The 16,251-nt window shown below is 39.2% G+C and overlaps 1 protein-coding gene across 1 annotated transcript in view; it reads right to left on the minus strand.

The window, feature by feature from the left end:
- Window positions 1–16,251, minus strand: part of LOC120533739 (sodium- and chloride-dependent GABA transporter 2-like) — a 134,647-nt gene that overhangs the window by 101,434 nt on the left and 16,962 nt on the right. Inside the window, exons 3-4 of the mRNA XM_039760664.1 lie at window positions 2,277–2,411; window positions 1,456–1,596 (exon numbers count right to left, since the gene is read on the minus strand). Of these exons, the coding sequence (XP_039616598.1) occupies window positions 1,456–1,596; window positions 2,277–2,411 (276 nt within the window). The remainder of the gene's footprint in view (window positions 1–1,455; window positions 1,597–2,276; window positions 2,412–16,251) is intronic.

The following is a 16,251-nucleotide window of genomic DNA, read 5'->3' on the forward strand; positions in this document are numbered from 1 at the left end:
ATGAAGAATTACAGCAGATCTGAAAGCAAAAAGGCATCCAACCCGGTACTAGTAAGGTATACCTAATAAAGTGGCCAGTGAATGTATATATACAGGTGGAGGATAAATAATTTCTTTCTGATTTCTTTTGTTAGATATTTGAATTTTCAAGGACCATAAATAGCAATCATCTATATGATGATCCCTCCATATCACCAGAGTACCAAAAACAAGCACCTTCTTCTTACCTTTTGTCCATTGCTTTAGTTCCTTGCGACAGACAGAACAGGCACTTTCCTGGTCACCAAGTTTTATTCCAAAGTAAGCATAATCAGCTTTTACAATATCTGTTAGGTCCAGTCTCTATTTTTTTAGCTTTCCACAAACATAGCAAAAAACATCAGAACTGTTCGTACAACCTCTAAAGGCCATCATATAAATTATTTGAACTCCCCACTGATCATTTACAAGTGCACCGATAGACTGCCTGCATCACGCTGAGGTGTGTTGGTTACATTCCAGTGAAGATGAAATGACCGGACAGCCGAGACGTGCTGCTACCTGCTGATAGGATTCATCATCTTGTTCAATTGAAGCTATATCATTCATTATTATCTAATTTAATAACTGCTTTGTTTCAAGCATAGATTTAAATCCATCCATCCATTTTCTAACCCGCTGAATCCGAACACAGGGTCACGGGGGTCTGCTGGAGCCAATCCCAGCCAACACAGGGCAGGAACCAATCCTGGGCAGGGTGCCAACCCACCGCAGGACACACACAAACACACCAAGCACACACTAGGGCCAATTTAGAATCACCAATCCACCTAACCAGCATGTCTTTGGACTGTGGGAGGAAACCGGAGCGCCCGGAGGAAACCCACGCAGACACGGGGAGAACATGCAAACTCCACGCAGGGAGGACCCGGAAGCGAACCCGGTCTCCTAACTCAAGTAGGCAGCAGCGCTACCACTGCGCCACCGTGCCGCCCATAGATTTAAATATTAGACAATATTAAATTCAAGCAAATTATAATTAAAATAGAATATTGATATTTAATTCATTACAGTGAGAAAATTAAAAAAAAAAAGATAACTGACAGCTAATAAATGTGTTTTGTGAAAAAACATTATGAGATGGTGAAAATGGATTAGTCATGAAAAATATAAAATTACATGAAATAATCAAAATGTATACCTTTGTAATGAATAAATGAATGAATTGTTAGACATAACTATTCACAGTAATGTTTACAATTATGTGGCTGCATTGAATCAGGCAGGTCAAACAGAGAACACATCCACTGATTCTTGTATACAGCCATTGCACTTGTGACTTTACAAGATCTTCAGACTCCTGTGTTTGTAGCAGGGAGAGTGATGGCTTAATTGAAACCAACATACTGCACAGAATTGCAGCCTCCTCCTGCTTACAAAATTTAGGTTTACAAATAAAATGCAATGCCAACTTACCGGTGTTCCAATCATTGTTACAGGTGGCCCAAGGCAAGTTCCAGGTAAAAGAGTTGTACAAAAAGTAAAGAGCCCAAGCCAGGACGATGATGTAATAGAAATTTAGCAAGGCAACAATCACTTGGGTAGCGTAACCAATGCCTGCGTAAAAAAGAAAGTGGTACCCTTACTTATTTTTATAAAGCAAAAAAGAGAACGCCAGAAGGAGTAAAACAGTAAACAATGAAGTTAATCAAAAGTGATTTGTAATTGCGGAGCTGTTGTAGATAATTTTGATACCTGAGAAAGAAGGAGAAATTTGTGTGTGAAGCAGACGCAGATTTTTGGTGATCAGTCTTGTCATTTCCACTTCACTTCTTTTTGCATTTTTCTTAAAGCAGTTTAAATAAATGAATCTGGTTAAATGAATCAAACTCCAATAATATAGTAGTGAGTAGAAGAAATATTTCAGAATGTTTAGCAGATGTGTGGTCAGAATGGAGTGTGTTTCAGTATACCAGATAACTTATCTTATTTCTTACTTTCTCTCATCTTTTAAACGCTTTGAAATGCTTTATTTCTTTTTAACATCGTAGAATAAAAGTATAAGTGCTAATGTCTTGCATATTTCCTGCTTCTTTATTTTCTTTTATAGGTAATGTTTGAAGCAGACGTAAAAAGTATTGACTTATTAAGAAATGAGTCAGTCATTTTGTAGCCCTCTTAATCCTGAGTGGGGTCTGCTGGAGCATCCATACTTGCTAGTAACGCATTTAAGTTAACTGTGTGGGCTATACTGTCAGTTGGTTTCATTAGATTGATATGATTCACTAAAAGATTACCTTCAAAAAGAGGGCTGATTTTTCTCCAGCATGTAATTCCCCCTTCATTGGTGTACTGCCCCAGGGAAGTCTCCAGGAAAAAAACTGGAATTCCACAGCTGAAGAGGAAGATGAGGTATGGAATGAAGAAAGCTCCTGTTTTGAAACAAGCAAAAATAATTTCTGTAACAGTTTTTGCATAGCTATTGTTCTGATAAACGTCACTTTTTAGCTATTTTTATTAATTAATCTATTACAGCATAATAAATCTGTGTAACAACAACTTATGCCAACATAAGGATACAGGTTAAAATGAAGCATTTCCTTTCCATTTTGTCCTCTCCAGAGGTAAGTGACAACTGGTGAATTACATTAATAATAAACTAATAATATATTTAATCTATATAGCACATTTCCCATTCTCAAGGCGCTTATTCCAGCTAAACATTTACAATGGCAGAGTCACATAACAAGAGTTCCTGTAGTGTACTGCACTGTAAAACCTGCAAATTAAAGTAACCACATCGCAATTGCTGCTGTTTACCAAAAGACAAAGGGCAACAGAGACAATTAGTCTAAATGAAAGAAATTTGCACCAGAGGTATTGCTGCTGTTGATGCTAGTGGAGAAGTGGAGACGGCATTTGGTAGCAGTTTGGATTTGTCGTAATTCAGACAGTGTGACAGTAAAAAGGCAAAATGGAAAGTACACTACTGTTGTCTGGATGTAAAGGAAAGAAAGTTAAGATTGTGTTTGCAAAGCACTGAAAAGCCTTTAGTAAAGAGTTTGGCAGTTCATGTTATTGACAAATCGATAGCATGTATCAGAAGTATAAATGCAGGGAAGCAAGGAAAAAATATTTAAAAACACAAGTAGCATTGTTCAAAAAAAATGCTTTGGAAATTGGTCAAACAAATGAAAAAGAAGTTCTTAGTGCCCTAATTTAGAAAAGAGCACTCTTGTAGGGAATGGCTGACGACATTTCAGTATTCATTCAGCACTGGAATCCTAAGAGGACATGCTGATTACCAGGGGTATTTTACACTCCACAGAAATAAACCCCAAAGAGAGTGGCTAAAAAGTCAGACCTAGACCCACACATACTAAATAACTATAGGCCTATTTCAAATTTACCATTTCTCTCTAAAATACTAGAGAAAGTAGTCGCCAGTCAGCTTCAGTCACACCTTACGCGTTACAATTTATTTGAGAAATTCCAGTCTGGCTTTCGCACTGGTCATAGTACAGAAACGGCACTAACACGGGTTGTAAATGACATTCTGATATCCTCCGATGAAGGAAATTCCACTGTAATTATGTTGTTGGACTTAAGTGCAGCATTTGACACCATTGACCATTCTATTTTACTGCACAGGCTAGAAAACGATGTTGGGCTTACAGGCCCCGTGCTCGCTTGGTTCAGTTCTTATTTATCAAATCGATTCCAGTATGTACAGAAATGTGCAGACAGTACTCCATCATTATACACAGAAGTTCAATATGGTGTCCCGCAGGGCTCAGTACTGGGACCTTTACTGTTTTCACTTTACATGCTTCCACTGGGATCTCTCATTAGGAAACATAATGTTAATTTTCACTCGTATGCAGATGACACCCAGTTATACCTTTCATTTAAATCAAATGAAGTTTCTCCGATGTTGTCTTTAATTAGTTGTGTTAGTGAATTAAAGGAATGGATGAATGAGAACTACTTGTCTTTAAATACAGATAAAACAGAGATGTTAATTGTTGGAGGGAATGACGCTGATCACAGCAATATTTTGTCGTCATTTAACTCAGTTGGAATCCCAATTAATTTTACTGAATCAGCCAGCAATCTAGGAGTTATCTTTGACTCTAGCATGTCATTTAAAGCATATTACAAAGTCGTCCAAAACATGTTTTTCCATCTTAAAAATGTTAGGAAATTAAGGTGCTTTCTAAATAAACAGGATTGTGAGAAATTAATTCATGCATTTATCTCTAGTAGGATTGACTACTGCAATGCGGTGTTCACTGGCTGTTCAAACTGTTCTCTATACAGCCTCCAGTTAATCCAAAATGCGCTGCAAGAATTATTACAAGAACAAGAAAATATGAACACATAACCCCAGTTCTTAAATCTTTACACTGGCTCCCAGTTAAGTTTAGGGCAGATTTCAAAATCCTCCTTTTAACATATAAAGCATTAAATGGCCAAGGTCCAGCTTACTTGTCTGAACTTATCATGACTTACAAACCTGAGCGCACATTAAGATCTCAAGATGCCGGTCTGCTTAGGATTCCAAGGATTAATAAAATAACAGTGGGAGGTCGAGCTTTTAGTTACAGGGCCCCTAAACTGTGGAATGGTCTTCCTGCTTCCATAAGAGATGCCCTTCGGTCTCAGCCTTTAAATCCCGGCTGAAGACTCACTACTTCAGTTTAGCATATCCTGACTAGAGCTGCTGATTAACTGTACAGACTGCATCTCTGTTGTTAGTCATTAGCACTATAACATAAGTAACATGATAATTATATTTGAATACTAACCCTCACCTATTCTGTTTCTTTTCTCGGTACCCAAATGTGGCAATTGGTGCCACGGCCCACCTGCCAAGTTGTTTGCCTGCCTATGGTAAAGTCATCCCTGATGGAGGATCACAGGAATCATGGGAAAGAGGGTCCTTTCATCGGAGCAACGTTTCAGCCGTGGCATGGCCAAATGGGGAGGCAGCTAGATGGATGAGGTCTCCAGGACTCTAAAAATATCCAAACCTAATTATGTCATATCATCTACTGTTAAACCGTACTTCTAAAATTTTTATTATTATGCTGTATTAAGGATTTGTTCTGTTCTGTGTATTGTATTGTATTGACCCCCTACTTTTGACACCCACTGCACACCCAACCTACCTGGAAAGGGGTCTCTCTTTGAACTGCCTTTCCCGAGGTTTCTTCCATTTTTCCCTACAAGGTTTTTTTGGGAGTTTTTCCTTGTCTTCTCAGAGAGTCAAGGCTGGGGGCTGTCAAAGGCAGGGCCTGTTAAAGCCCATTGCGGCACTTCCTGTGTGATTTTGGGCTATACAAAAATAAACTGTATTGTATTGTAAACTGTATTGTAAAACCAAAGTGTTTTGAGCAATGAGGCGGCAGTCCTAGCCAGTGTATCACCATGTCCACTGCTCACAATGAAAGCATGTCCTATTATAAACCTTATAAAGTTAAATAAGTTAGTTAAACATTTGTAACTCCTTGAAGAAAGAATTTAATTTGACTTAAAAAGTATCCCCTCCTTATTATTGTACGATTCCTCTATTAAAAGTATGCCACTGCAACGTGGTTTCTAACTTATTGGGGTTCCATGAATGCTTTTGTAGATCTAAGCTTAAAAAAATCTGTGATTTTTAAAATTCTTAAAAGTCAGCTTTAAACAAGTTTAAACAGCTGTTTTCCGCAAATGAAAAGGGTCAAAGTCCAGTTAGCTTTGAACGGCAACAGCATACGCCAACAGCATACTTCACTTCACGCTGTGGCGGATTGATCTGCAAGACCGGCTTCTCTTGGCCAAGACATACAAACACACAGCCACCACCACAAAAAACAGCTTCAAAGTAGCCAAGCAGGTGGAAAGGTTTCCAGCTAGGTCCTCAACTGAAAAACAAATTTATAACTTCATGGAGTTTACTTGTTATCAGAGGTTATTGCCTTGTAAAGCCTTTTATTTAAGTTTGCTGCAGAATGGGCAACATCATTTAAAAAAAAGAGAGTATATAGTTAAATTATATGTTTCTGAAATAAAAATGTGCAACCATTTAAATAAGTTACTCTAGTGGATAATATAATAGAGTGTTTCTCAGCTGTTGCCGGTGGGTTTCGAGTTGCTATCGTTTTTATTGGGAGTCTGTTGAAGTGGTTTGCGAAAATAGTAGTGAGTGGGTCGCGCTCTAATGATTCCCCCCATTCTGACCATTGTAGTCGATTTACTACGATTGTGACTGGTGGGTCATGAAGGCACTTATATGAGGAAAAAGTAGGTTGCAACACCAAAAAGGCCACGAAACCCTAATAAAGTACATGGCTTTCACACTGAAGAAAGGAATACATAGGTTGCAAAACAAAAATTTGAGTACAGGACATTAGTACTAGAATGTTTTAACTTAATCACTCTATAGTTTGTACTTCCTGCTTTCCATCTTGTATTATTATTACTACTGCTCCACCTACTATTACTATTACTACAACTTCATCTTCACTTTTCTTGGGTATGTTGTTCAGTTTTTAAGAAACTTTATAACATTTATGAATAAAGATCACCTTTTTGATTCCGTGATGAGAATCTAAATCATAAAACTGCCTTTCCTTGAGCCTATGCCTTGATCTATCCATTGTTTGATGGAAGGCCTGTGCTTATCTCTAAAGCCTTGTGAGCACCAACTGTAAACAACCCTGGAACAGAGCTAGTTTACCCCCACAGGGTATCTGCTATGGTAGTCAGTAATAAGACCTGATATACCTCCTTACTCCATCTGACAGTCTGAATTCTGCAGAAACTCAGTATAAGGCAGGAAGCCCTTCAGGTGATGATGAAGAATTTGTACCAACATGTTCAAGCAATGAGCCAAAGCCATTCATTTAGGATGAAATTAATGATTTTGTAAGAGATCTAGGTCTAGGTCTTTCTAAAGATGTTGCAGAGCTCCTGAGATCACAGGATACACTCACATATAAACACACACCCAAATTAATATTACAAGGCCAGCTTACATGTGTCTGTTAACCTAATATGCATGTCTTTGGGATTAAAAGTGGAGAAAACAAAATGAAAATCCACACACACATGAGGAAATTGCTGACTCCGCACAGGCAGTGTGCAGGAGTTGGGAAATAACCTTTAATTTCTTTATACCTTTTAGTTTATGGATGCACATGATTGCTCTTTTCTGTACGCCTTCTAGATCTGCTATGTCTTTAATGTAGACTGAGTACCAGAACTACGTATTCAACAGTATTCCAGACCTGTGCCTGTATTTATCAAGTGGCTCAGAATTACTCCTAGGAATTGCAATAAAAGCAGTGACGGCTGGTGAAAAAAATGAGGACAGGGGTGTAGTATTTTGAGGAGTCAAACTAAAGCAGCACTTATCTATTATATGGTACTTTTCACATCTATTTATTATACAGTGCCTCCCACATATATCTATGTTATATAGTGCCTTTCACATCTATCTATCATATTGTACCTGTCATATCTATTTATCTATCTGGTCATTCCACTTGTTCTCATGGTCCTCATGATAGTGCCAATGTCCAGTACCAGACCCATTGGACAAATCCAGTTTAATATGTATTATACCCTTTCCACCATGGGGCCCAATCTGATGCCAGCTTTCCCATTTCTACTGTGCTCCAAAGCTTCAGTCCATGACATCCCCAGTCCCCTTATTTTTTCCATAACTTGCCCTATAGATGTGGAAAGGAACAGCTGCACCTGCCACACAAACTTTATACTACACCTTTCTCAAAGTTCTGTGCCAACTTGCCCAGTTCCCAATTCTGCCAAAACCCAAATCATAATGTTCCCCCTCCATAATCGTCCAATAACTTGGACTTCCGTCTGTCCTATAAAATATACATAGCATAAGTCCAATCCAAATCTTATTCTGCCTCTGCTAATGAAGTGCCCAGTTGTTGGCCATTTCCACTGTATTCCATAGATCCACATCATACAATCTGATTTTTCTCAAGTCTTTCATCCCAATTTATCATTTACCACACCCACAGTATCATTCCCACCCTAATTTTATTCTGCACTTGCTGCCAGTCTGCCCAGTCAGTTCTATGCAAGTTTGCTAGGCTTAATTCAAATGGGCACAGATTCACATTGTAGAATCCCCAGAAACCCACACCTTAAAACATAACTCACCCTCAACCTGTCTTGTACTTCACCCACAGGACAAGTATAGCATAGGTCTTGTTCACACGGGCGTTAAAATCGAGCGGTTTTTTTGCGTTCGTAGTGTCTGGTGAGCGCGGATCAAGCGCCGAGTGTTTTCTACACGTAGGAGTTAATGAGAGTGTTCACACGGGCTTTGGTGACGGCGCTTGTCCGCAGCGCGCTTATACGCATCAAAAACGTTGCATGCAGCTTTTCTTGGCGTTCAAAACCCAACGAAGCAAGGAAACCGCTTCTAGTTCGTTTTCTGCGTGTTTATTTTACGTTTCGGAGGACCGGATATTTTTATATTTTCATATACAACATATATATTTTCATATTGCTTATTTTATTTTATTGTCTCATGTAATTTGTAAACCATGAACCTATTAATTTATGTTCTAATATAATATTTGATAACGATTATGTAGGGGGGCAATCCATGGCGGGGGCATTTCAGTGCATAACACCGTGTAAGCGCACTCGACTACTGTTTCCTTACCTCAAAGTGACAAGTAGTCTCTTTGGGCTAACACCAAGTCGCATATTGGTTGATCGGCGTGCAATGTGGCATTGCACCAGCTGCAGCAGACAATCAAAAGTGGAAACCGACATCCGACAGTAATTAAAAAACTTGCGCGGAAATTTTTGCATTTCTTCATAAAGCACAAAAACTTCCTTTAACCCGGCGTTGTGCAGTCAGAGGATGAACCCAGTAGCGGCGATTTTTTCTCTCCCTACGCTGCGTATTACGAGTATTGTTAAAACAAGAAGATTAATATCTAATATAGCAAAATGGTCCATATTGAAAGGAGGCACCTCAAATAAAACGACAAGGGCTTTCATATCCAGTTCCCGACACTGCCTCCACAGGTTAACACACAAACTACAATTTGGGCTGCAGGCTGGCGTTAGACAGAGACAAACGAACGCCGGTGTAGAAGTCAATCGATCACCACCACAAAATGCAACATAAACGTCTAGGACAGGGCTATTCAATTGGCCCGCGGGCCACATGCGGCCCAGAATCAACCTCCGAGTGGCCCAGCCCGTGGTTCCCATAGATAATAAATTAATATATATTATTCATAAATTGTTATAATATAATATATATTATAATATAATTTAATATATATATTATATTAATATAAATATATAGTATATTAATATAAATATAAAGTATTTATTATGTCTATGGTCCCGCCAAAAACGTGCATTCCTACGTAAATTACGTAGCCTGCAACACGCAAACAATGCAGAGCGTGCCGATAGTAGCTTAGATTACTATCAATATGTCTTTCTCAACACTGAAATGTAAAATTGCCAATGAAAACCGTAAGTTTAACCCTGCCTGGACTGACAAATACTTGTTTATTTTACCGCCACATCCAAACGCCAAACCGATGTGTTTAATTTGTAATGATTGCGTTGGAGTATTTAAAGATTACAATGTGCGGATGCATCATGTTGAGAAACACCACACTTTTCGCACCAATTTTCCAGAAGGATCTCAAGAGAGGGCTGCAAAAGTGCAGAGTATGATTGCATCTTACAAACGGAGCAGAACTACCATTGTGTGGTCCTTCACAGCCCAAGAGAGAGCTACTGCAGCTAGGGTTGCCACCCGTCCTTTAAAATAATGGAATCATCCCGTATTTGAGAATGAAATTGCGCTTGGCCCCCAAGGGATGTGGCCCCCGCTGCAGTATGCGTCCCTTATTTTTTTGTATTAAAAGTGGTAACCCTAACTGCAGCATCCCTTCGTGTTTCCTGGATACTGGCAAAAAAGAAAAGGCCATTCACATACTCTGAAACCGTGAAGGACTGTATGCTGGCTGTCGTGGATGAGGTGATAAATGACGATAAAATTAAAATGAGCGTGGTATCTGCTATAAAAAACGTACCCCTGTCAGATACTTCAACCATTCGTAGGGTTAAAATTCTTGCTGCAGATGTGTATGAAACGCTGTTAGGAGACCTGATGAAAGCTGATACTATGTCTATAGCAGTAGATGAGTCCACAGACAAAACTGATACTGCTCAGTTGTGCATATATGTCCGTTTTTTTGATGGCAAATGCTTCCGAGAGGAGCTGCTGGCCTACTGCCATTAGAAGGACACACAACTGGCGATATAGTCTTTGGGAAAATTTCCGCCTTTTTTAAAGACAGTGGTCTGGATATGAAGCGTGTGTGCATGCTTGTGACAGATGGGGCTCCGTCCATGACAGGGAAAGTGAATGGTTGAACTGTTGCACCTCAGTTGATCTCCTTCCACTGCATTGTGCATCAGGCGGTGTTGTGCGCAAAACTAAGCGGGGTGCTCAAAACAGCAATGGACAGCGTTATGGCTATAATTCATTTTATTCGCTCTACATCAAGCCTCCAACACCGCTTATTCCGCATGCTGCTGTCAGAAATGTCTGCTGAGCACCACAACCTTCTCAAATCATGGATGTGATGACAGATTTCATTGCGATGTTGAAAAATAACTTTGCTGGTCGATTGGATGGACTTGATCTGCCCACAGAGTTGGCCGTTTTTGTCAGAAACCCGTTCACTGTTGCAATAGAAGGGGACTTATCCTCCAGAGCTAAGAAACTGGTCCCTTCCATTGACGAGGGGAAATTCACACTCGAACTTGTTGACATGCAGTCATCTGTAACCATGGCACAGGAGCCTTCCACTAACGGGACTGCAATGTTTTGGACTGATGTCAACGCACATCAGTTCCCTAACATTAAGAAAGTAGCGATCGTCATGCTCAGTATGTTTGGATCAACATATACATGTGAGTCAAGTTTTTCACACATGAACTCCATAAAAAGCAACTCTTGTTGCTCCCTGACTGACCATACTCTCCACCAATGCCTTCGATTTGCATTGACAATTTACGAGCCTAAAGTCACTGCTCTCGTTCAAAACAAAAAGTGTCACTTCTCCCACTAAGTCAGCAGAGTAACTGTAGCCTACAATACATCAATATAATGTGGGATGCGTAACAGAGGCATGCCTAATCACACATGGTGATTTAAAATATGTTCCCTCAGTGTTGTTATAGTTGTGAATACTGTGCACTTTTTATTTTATGCACTTTGAGATGTTCCTGGGTCAAATGTGTGCAAGTTGTTTGTTTTGTTTCAAAAGGAAAAAATGTTATTTCTAATAGCCTACTACTGTGCACTATTTTGTTTTATGCACTTTGTGATCAGATAGGTCAGATATGTAGCCTAGGTCAGTTTTTTTTCTTTTGTAAGTGGAAAAAATAGGAGCTACCTCAGATTCTGTTAATTCAGCTCTTTTTGTATGCACCTTTTGCTCTGCAAACTGACCAAAGTTAAAAGAGAAACAATCGAATAAACCTTATGTTTTTCAATAAATTTGTTTGTGTTGGTTTTAAAATGTGTCATTACGAGCTGCTTTGCCGCTAAAATGACTGGCCCAGCTAACCTTCTTGGTTTGACAATCTGGCCCAACTGAATTTGTAATTGAATAGCCCTGGTCTAGGACGTTCAGAGCAAGTTCGTTTATCCAAAAACCTAACGCCTATATAGAGTTTTTTAAATATTTGGAGGCGGGATGGCACCCCAGCACCCTACATTACAAACCACTGACTAAAATTTTGACTAGGATAAAAATTTGTTAGAGTGGGACACGAGAAGTAATTATCAAGCATCCTACACTCACTCCCAACAAGGAATAGGTGTCCACATTTGAAAATGAATGTCGCAATTTTATGGCACCAAAATGGCACTCATGTCGATGTTTTGTACTTTTCTGATACTAATGCTAAAGCTTCACCACAAAGATAATAATAATAATAATAATAATAATAATAATTAGAAGAGGAAGAAGATAGAATAATCCTAGCAAATCATCCTGATATTGTGCTGCATAACAAGAAAGAGAGAACCTGCCTGTTGATTGATATAGCAGTTCCTGACGACTTGAACATCATGTTAAAAGAAACTGAGAAGATTAGTCAATACAAGGATTTGGAAATCGAGATTAGCAGTATGTGGAACTGTAAAACTAGAACTGTGCCAGTTATAGTTGGAACATTAGGTACATTAAAGAAGGACCATGATGAAAACTTGAAGATTCTCCCAGGCCATTCATCAGCTATTGTAAGATCGCAATTATGGGAACTGTACATGGATGGATCCTTTGAAAGGTGTTAGGGTAAATCACTTTGGCTTCTTGTTGTAGCCTGGATTTACCAGCTAAAACTGCAAAGACATCATGAGAGAGGAAACAGTCAGTCACTCATTTTCCAACCTGCTATATCCTAACACAGGATCATGGGGGTTTGCTGGAGCCAATCCCAGCCAATACAGGAACAAATCCCAGGCAGGGCTCCTGCCCACCGCAGGGCACACACCCCCACCAGGGACAATTTAGGATCGCCAATGCACCTAACCTGCATGACTTTGGACTGTGGGAGGAAACCCATGCAGACACGGGGAGAACATGTAAACTCCACGCAGCGAACCCAGGTCTCCTAACTGCGAGGCAGCAATGCTACCACTAAGCCACCCTAGAGAGGGAAACAAACACTAAATAATAATAATAATAATTAGTAGTAGCAGCAGTAGAAGAAGAAGAGCAAGAAGAAAAACGTTATATGGTAGGGTATTGTACTTAGTGGCACGTAGATGTTTCCACTTTTTAAAAACATCAAGAATAATACTGTGACAAGTATAAAGATGGAAAAAACGAGACACACTCCAGGAAAAACAAGGATTTGCATGAATGCAGCTCGCTTTAACATTCCTTCATATGGAGTGGCAGGGAAATGTATAAATCTGCCTATTACCTCAAGTGCTGCAAGGGCGTTTGTTCAAATTTTGGTGCAAAATGATTGGTTGTGACATATCCAAATCATTGCTATTGCAAAGCTGTACTTTCTGAGAGGCTTAATAAATATGGGCAGTGGTCTTATTATAAACAAGGCTGCCAGAGTACATCAGAGCATCATTCTGCTATTAAAAGATTCTAGGTGAAAAGAAACATATTTCTGTCAACATCTCATGAGAAGGTGCAATGATTATCAAAGATAAAATGTGGAAAATAATAATACGTTCTGTAGTATATCATGAAAGTCTTTTATATTTTTCCTTGTTACAGTTACATGGGATACTGTCAAGACTGGCAAACTGATTGGTTGTACTGGGTCTGTGATGGACCTGTGCCTTATCTGGAGCTGATTCATGCCTTGAGTCTGAAACTACCAGAAAAGACTGTGACTCCATATGACTCTGAACTGGATATTTTTGTTATGTTATGAATTGGATTATTTTATGTTATGCTACATAGTGTGTCGCACATGCATGAATAGGGAATAACTTCAGGACGTATTCGCTACTGCTAATTCCACCCTAAGTAAGGAGTTGGTACTGTCATTCACCACCTTTCCCTTTTCTTCTCTTCAGAGCAGAAGATCAATGGCCTCAGGACCTCTGACATCATTTCTTCCTCCTGGACCAATGTAAAAAGTCAGATGATTCACTTCTGAAAAGACGACACTCTTCAGCCTAAACCTCCATTTCTTCTTTGTTTTGCCTTTGGATTTCTTGGCCAACATCTAACAGTTATAAGGGGTTCACCATCACGTGCCTGAACTCTTCAATTGCTAGTGGTACAGTGGCACACATTGCATTAGAATACGGTACATACTCCATGGACATTGAAATGTTTTGTTCAGTAATTTACTGGGGTGCACATAAGACATTTATATTAACATGCATAGTTGAAAACAATAACATTTCATTTTTAATGAAAATTATATATAATGGGGTTTTTGAGACCCCATCAACTTCACAACTGCACTGTGCACTGAAACTCTGTTAACGCAGTGAGGGATTGCTTCTCCGCCACTAGTGCAACTGCAAGTTCGTGGCTCTGTCGCCTGATGGGTGATGTGAGGAACATTTCAAAATGGCTGCTGACCTGGCCTTGCCCTCTTTGTCCTGTCTTTTCTCCTCCAGAACAAGCTGGCTCAAGCCACTGAACCTCCCTGACAATGGAGGCTATTCGTTCTTTTAAACTGAAGAAGGGAGTTAATGCAGCCTTGAGCAAAAACGTCACTGCCTGATTGCTGTGTTTGGGTATATTGAAGTTGCAGCTCCAATGTGAATACAAACCTGTTCCTATTTTCACTGCAATAAGGCTGATTTTTTTTTTGGAAACCCGGACTCACTTCCTTCTCTCTTGTGCAAGCTGGTGACACAAACATCACAAGATATGTATATATATATGAAATAGGATTTTGGTGCATAATACATTTATTCATTCTTTCAACTATTTAGTTAGTGAATCCACTATTTACTTGTTACAAAATCCAAGTGTGTATTTTCTATTCAAAGAGTGTGTATTCTAACAGTTTTATGTACAGTTTGGTTTCAAAAATATTTAATTAAATCTTGAAATCATTAAACAAAATTTTAAAATTACATTTGCTTTTTTAATAACCCCCAGTTCATCTCATGTTCTCTCGTCAGTATCTGCCTTCTTTCTATTCTAGCCCACAATCTGCCATGGTTCCCAGAAGTGCGGTATGAAACATCTCCTCTAGCATATAAAACATGGCTATGTCCAAGTTTCTGGACTGTAGCTAAAATGCTCTTACATGATGTACATTCTTTAAAAGATTCATTATTTAAAGGGGTTCCTGAATTGTAAGCACTTTTTAATTTGTTTTGCACTTTGGACTTCCTTTTTTGGGATGCTTGATTTTCTGGTTCTCACCTTTGTCCATTTAAAACTTTGTTTTCCTCTCATTACCTGGTCTTTTTTTGTTTTGTAATCTGCAGTTCCTGTCTTTGCAGAGCACTACTCTCTTGGTAAACTGGGAAAGAGGTATGAGCAAAATGAATCTCAAAACTTTAGTCCTTTCAGGTTGTACAAGAAGGCATGGCACTAAATTTTCCCCTCAGATCAAAATGTGGAAAATAGCAAGAGTGATCGCAATAGCAAATGGATTCCCACCTGGGAATAAAACTTAGATATAGAAGTGTAACCTGTGAAAGGTAGCCCAAGTACTGCACTCCTCATCTTAACGGTTTGTAGAAGAAGCAGCAAAAACCCTCAACAAGCAGATGATGCCCAACTCAGAACTAACCCTGTTGTGATGGCAGTGTGTCTGCTAACCAGGCTCAAGAGGAAGCCCACAGGCCTGTACTTCAAAGCATGTCACCATAAATTACCAAAGCTGCAGAACATGGTGCAGGTGGTTGCTCAGATGGAAATGTATTGCCAAGTGAAAAGGGGCATGATGATGGCAGAGGACAAGGAAAGAGATTATAGAAGTCCTAATGAAGTCACTGGAAATGGAAGGGACCTCCAAGGGATAATAAGATCTCAAAACCAGGGAAATGGAATAACTTAGTGATCTTGAATAAGGCTACACGTGGGAGTCAGTATTATTTGATTAAAACCCCCATGGCCGATGATATAGCATGCTGTGCATGGTCAAGCAGTAGTTAAAGGGGGACCTGTAGAGTACTGAATCAAGCATTTTGCCATTTCTGCTCCATGAAGATGATGGCCTTTGAAGAGTGTGAGATAGGCAGCGGTGTCCCAGAATAAACCATAAATGATCTGCAGGAGAAAAATCAATGGATGGAGCTGGTCAGAGAAGCATGTTGATGTTACAGCATGACACTGCAATATCTGCTGTGAAAAAACACAAACTTTATGATATGCACGTGACCAGGAGAAGAAACATCGAAAACAAAGCCAAACCTTTCATCAATCTTAAATGCTAACCAAAAATCAAATTCAAAGGTCTGAATACTAAACATAAATCCTAAAAAACATATGTGCAGATTTCTTTCTTTTTATTTACAAACTCAGATGACCAAGAGATGTCATCACCTTTTATTCCATCTTGGTGATGACATTAGCACTCCACACCTCTGAGAGGCATTGAATAGCTGCTCAAAATGGAAGCCCACAGGAAAACCAAGATGCCATTGAAGGAAGATGTAAAAAATAATTAAGCATTAGAAAATTATTTCTAAACTAAAAACACTGCCATGAACAAATTCTGTTTTAGAATAAATTTGTTAAAGTGGAAAATGTA

The sequence above is a fragment of the Polypterus senegalus genome, chromosome 8, assembly GCF_016835505.1.
Source record: "Polypterus senegalus isolate Bchr_013 chromosome 8, ASM1683550v1, whole genome shotgun sequence".
Taxonomy (NCBI): Eukaryota; Metazoa; Chordata; class Cladistia; order Polypteriformes; family Polypteridae; genus Polypterus; species Polypterus senegalus.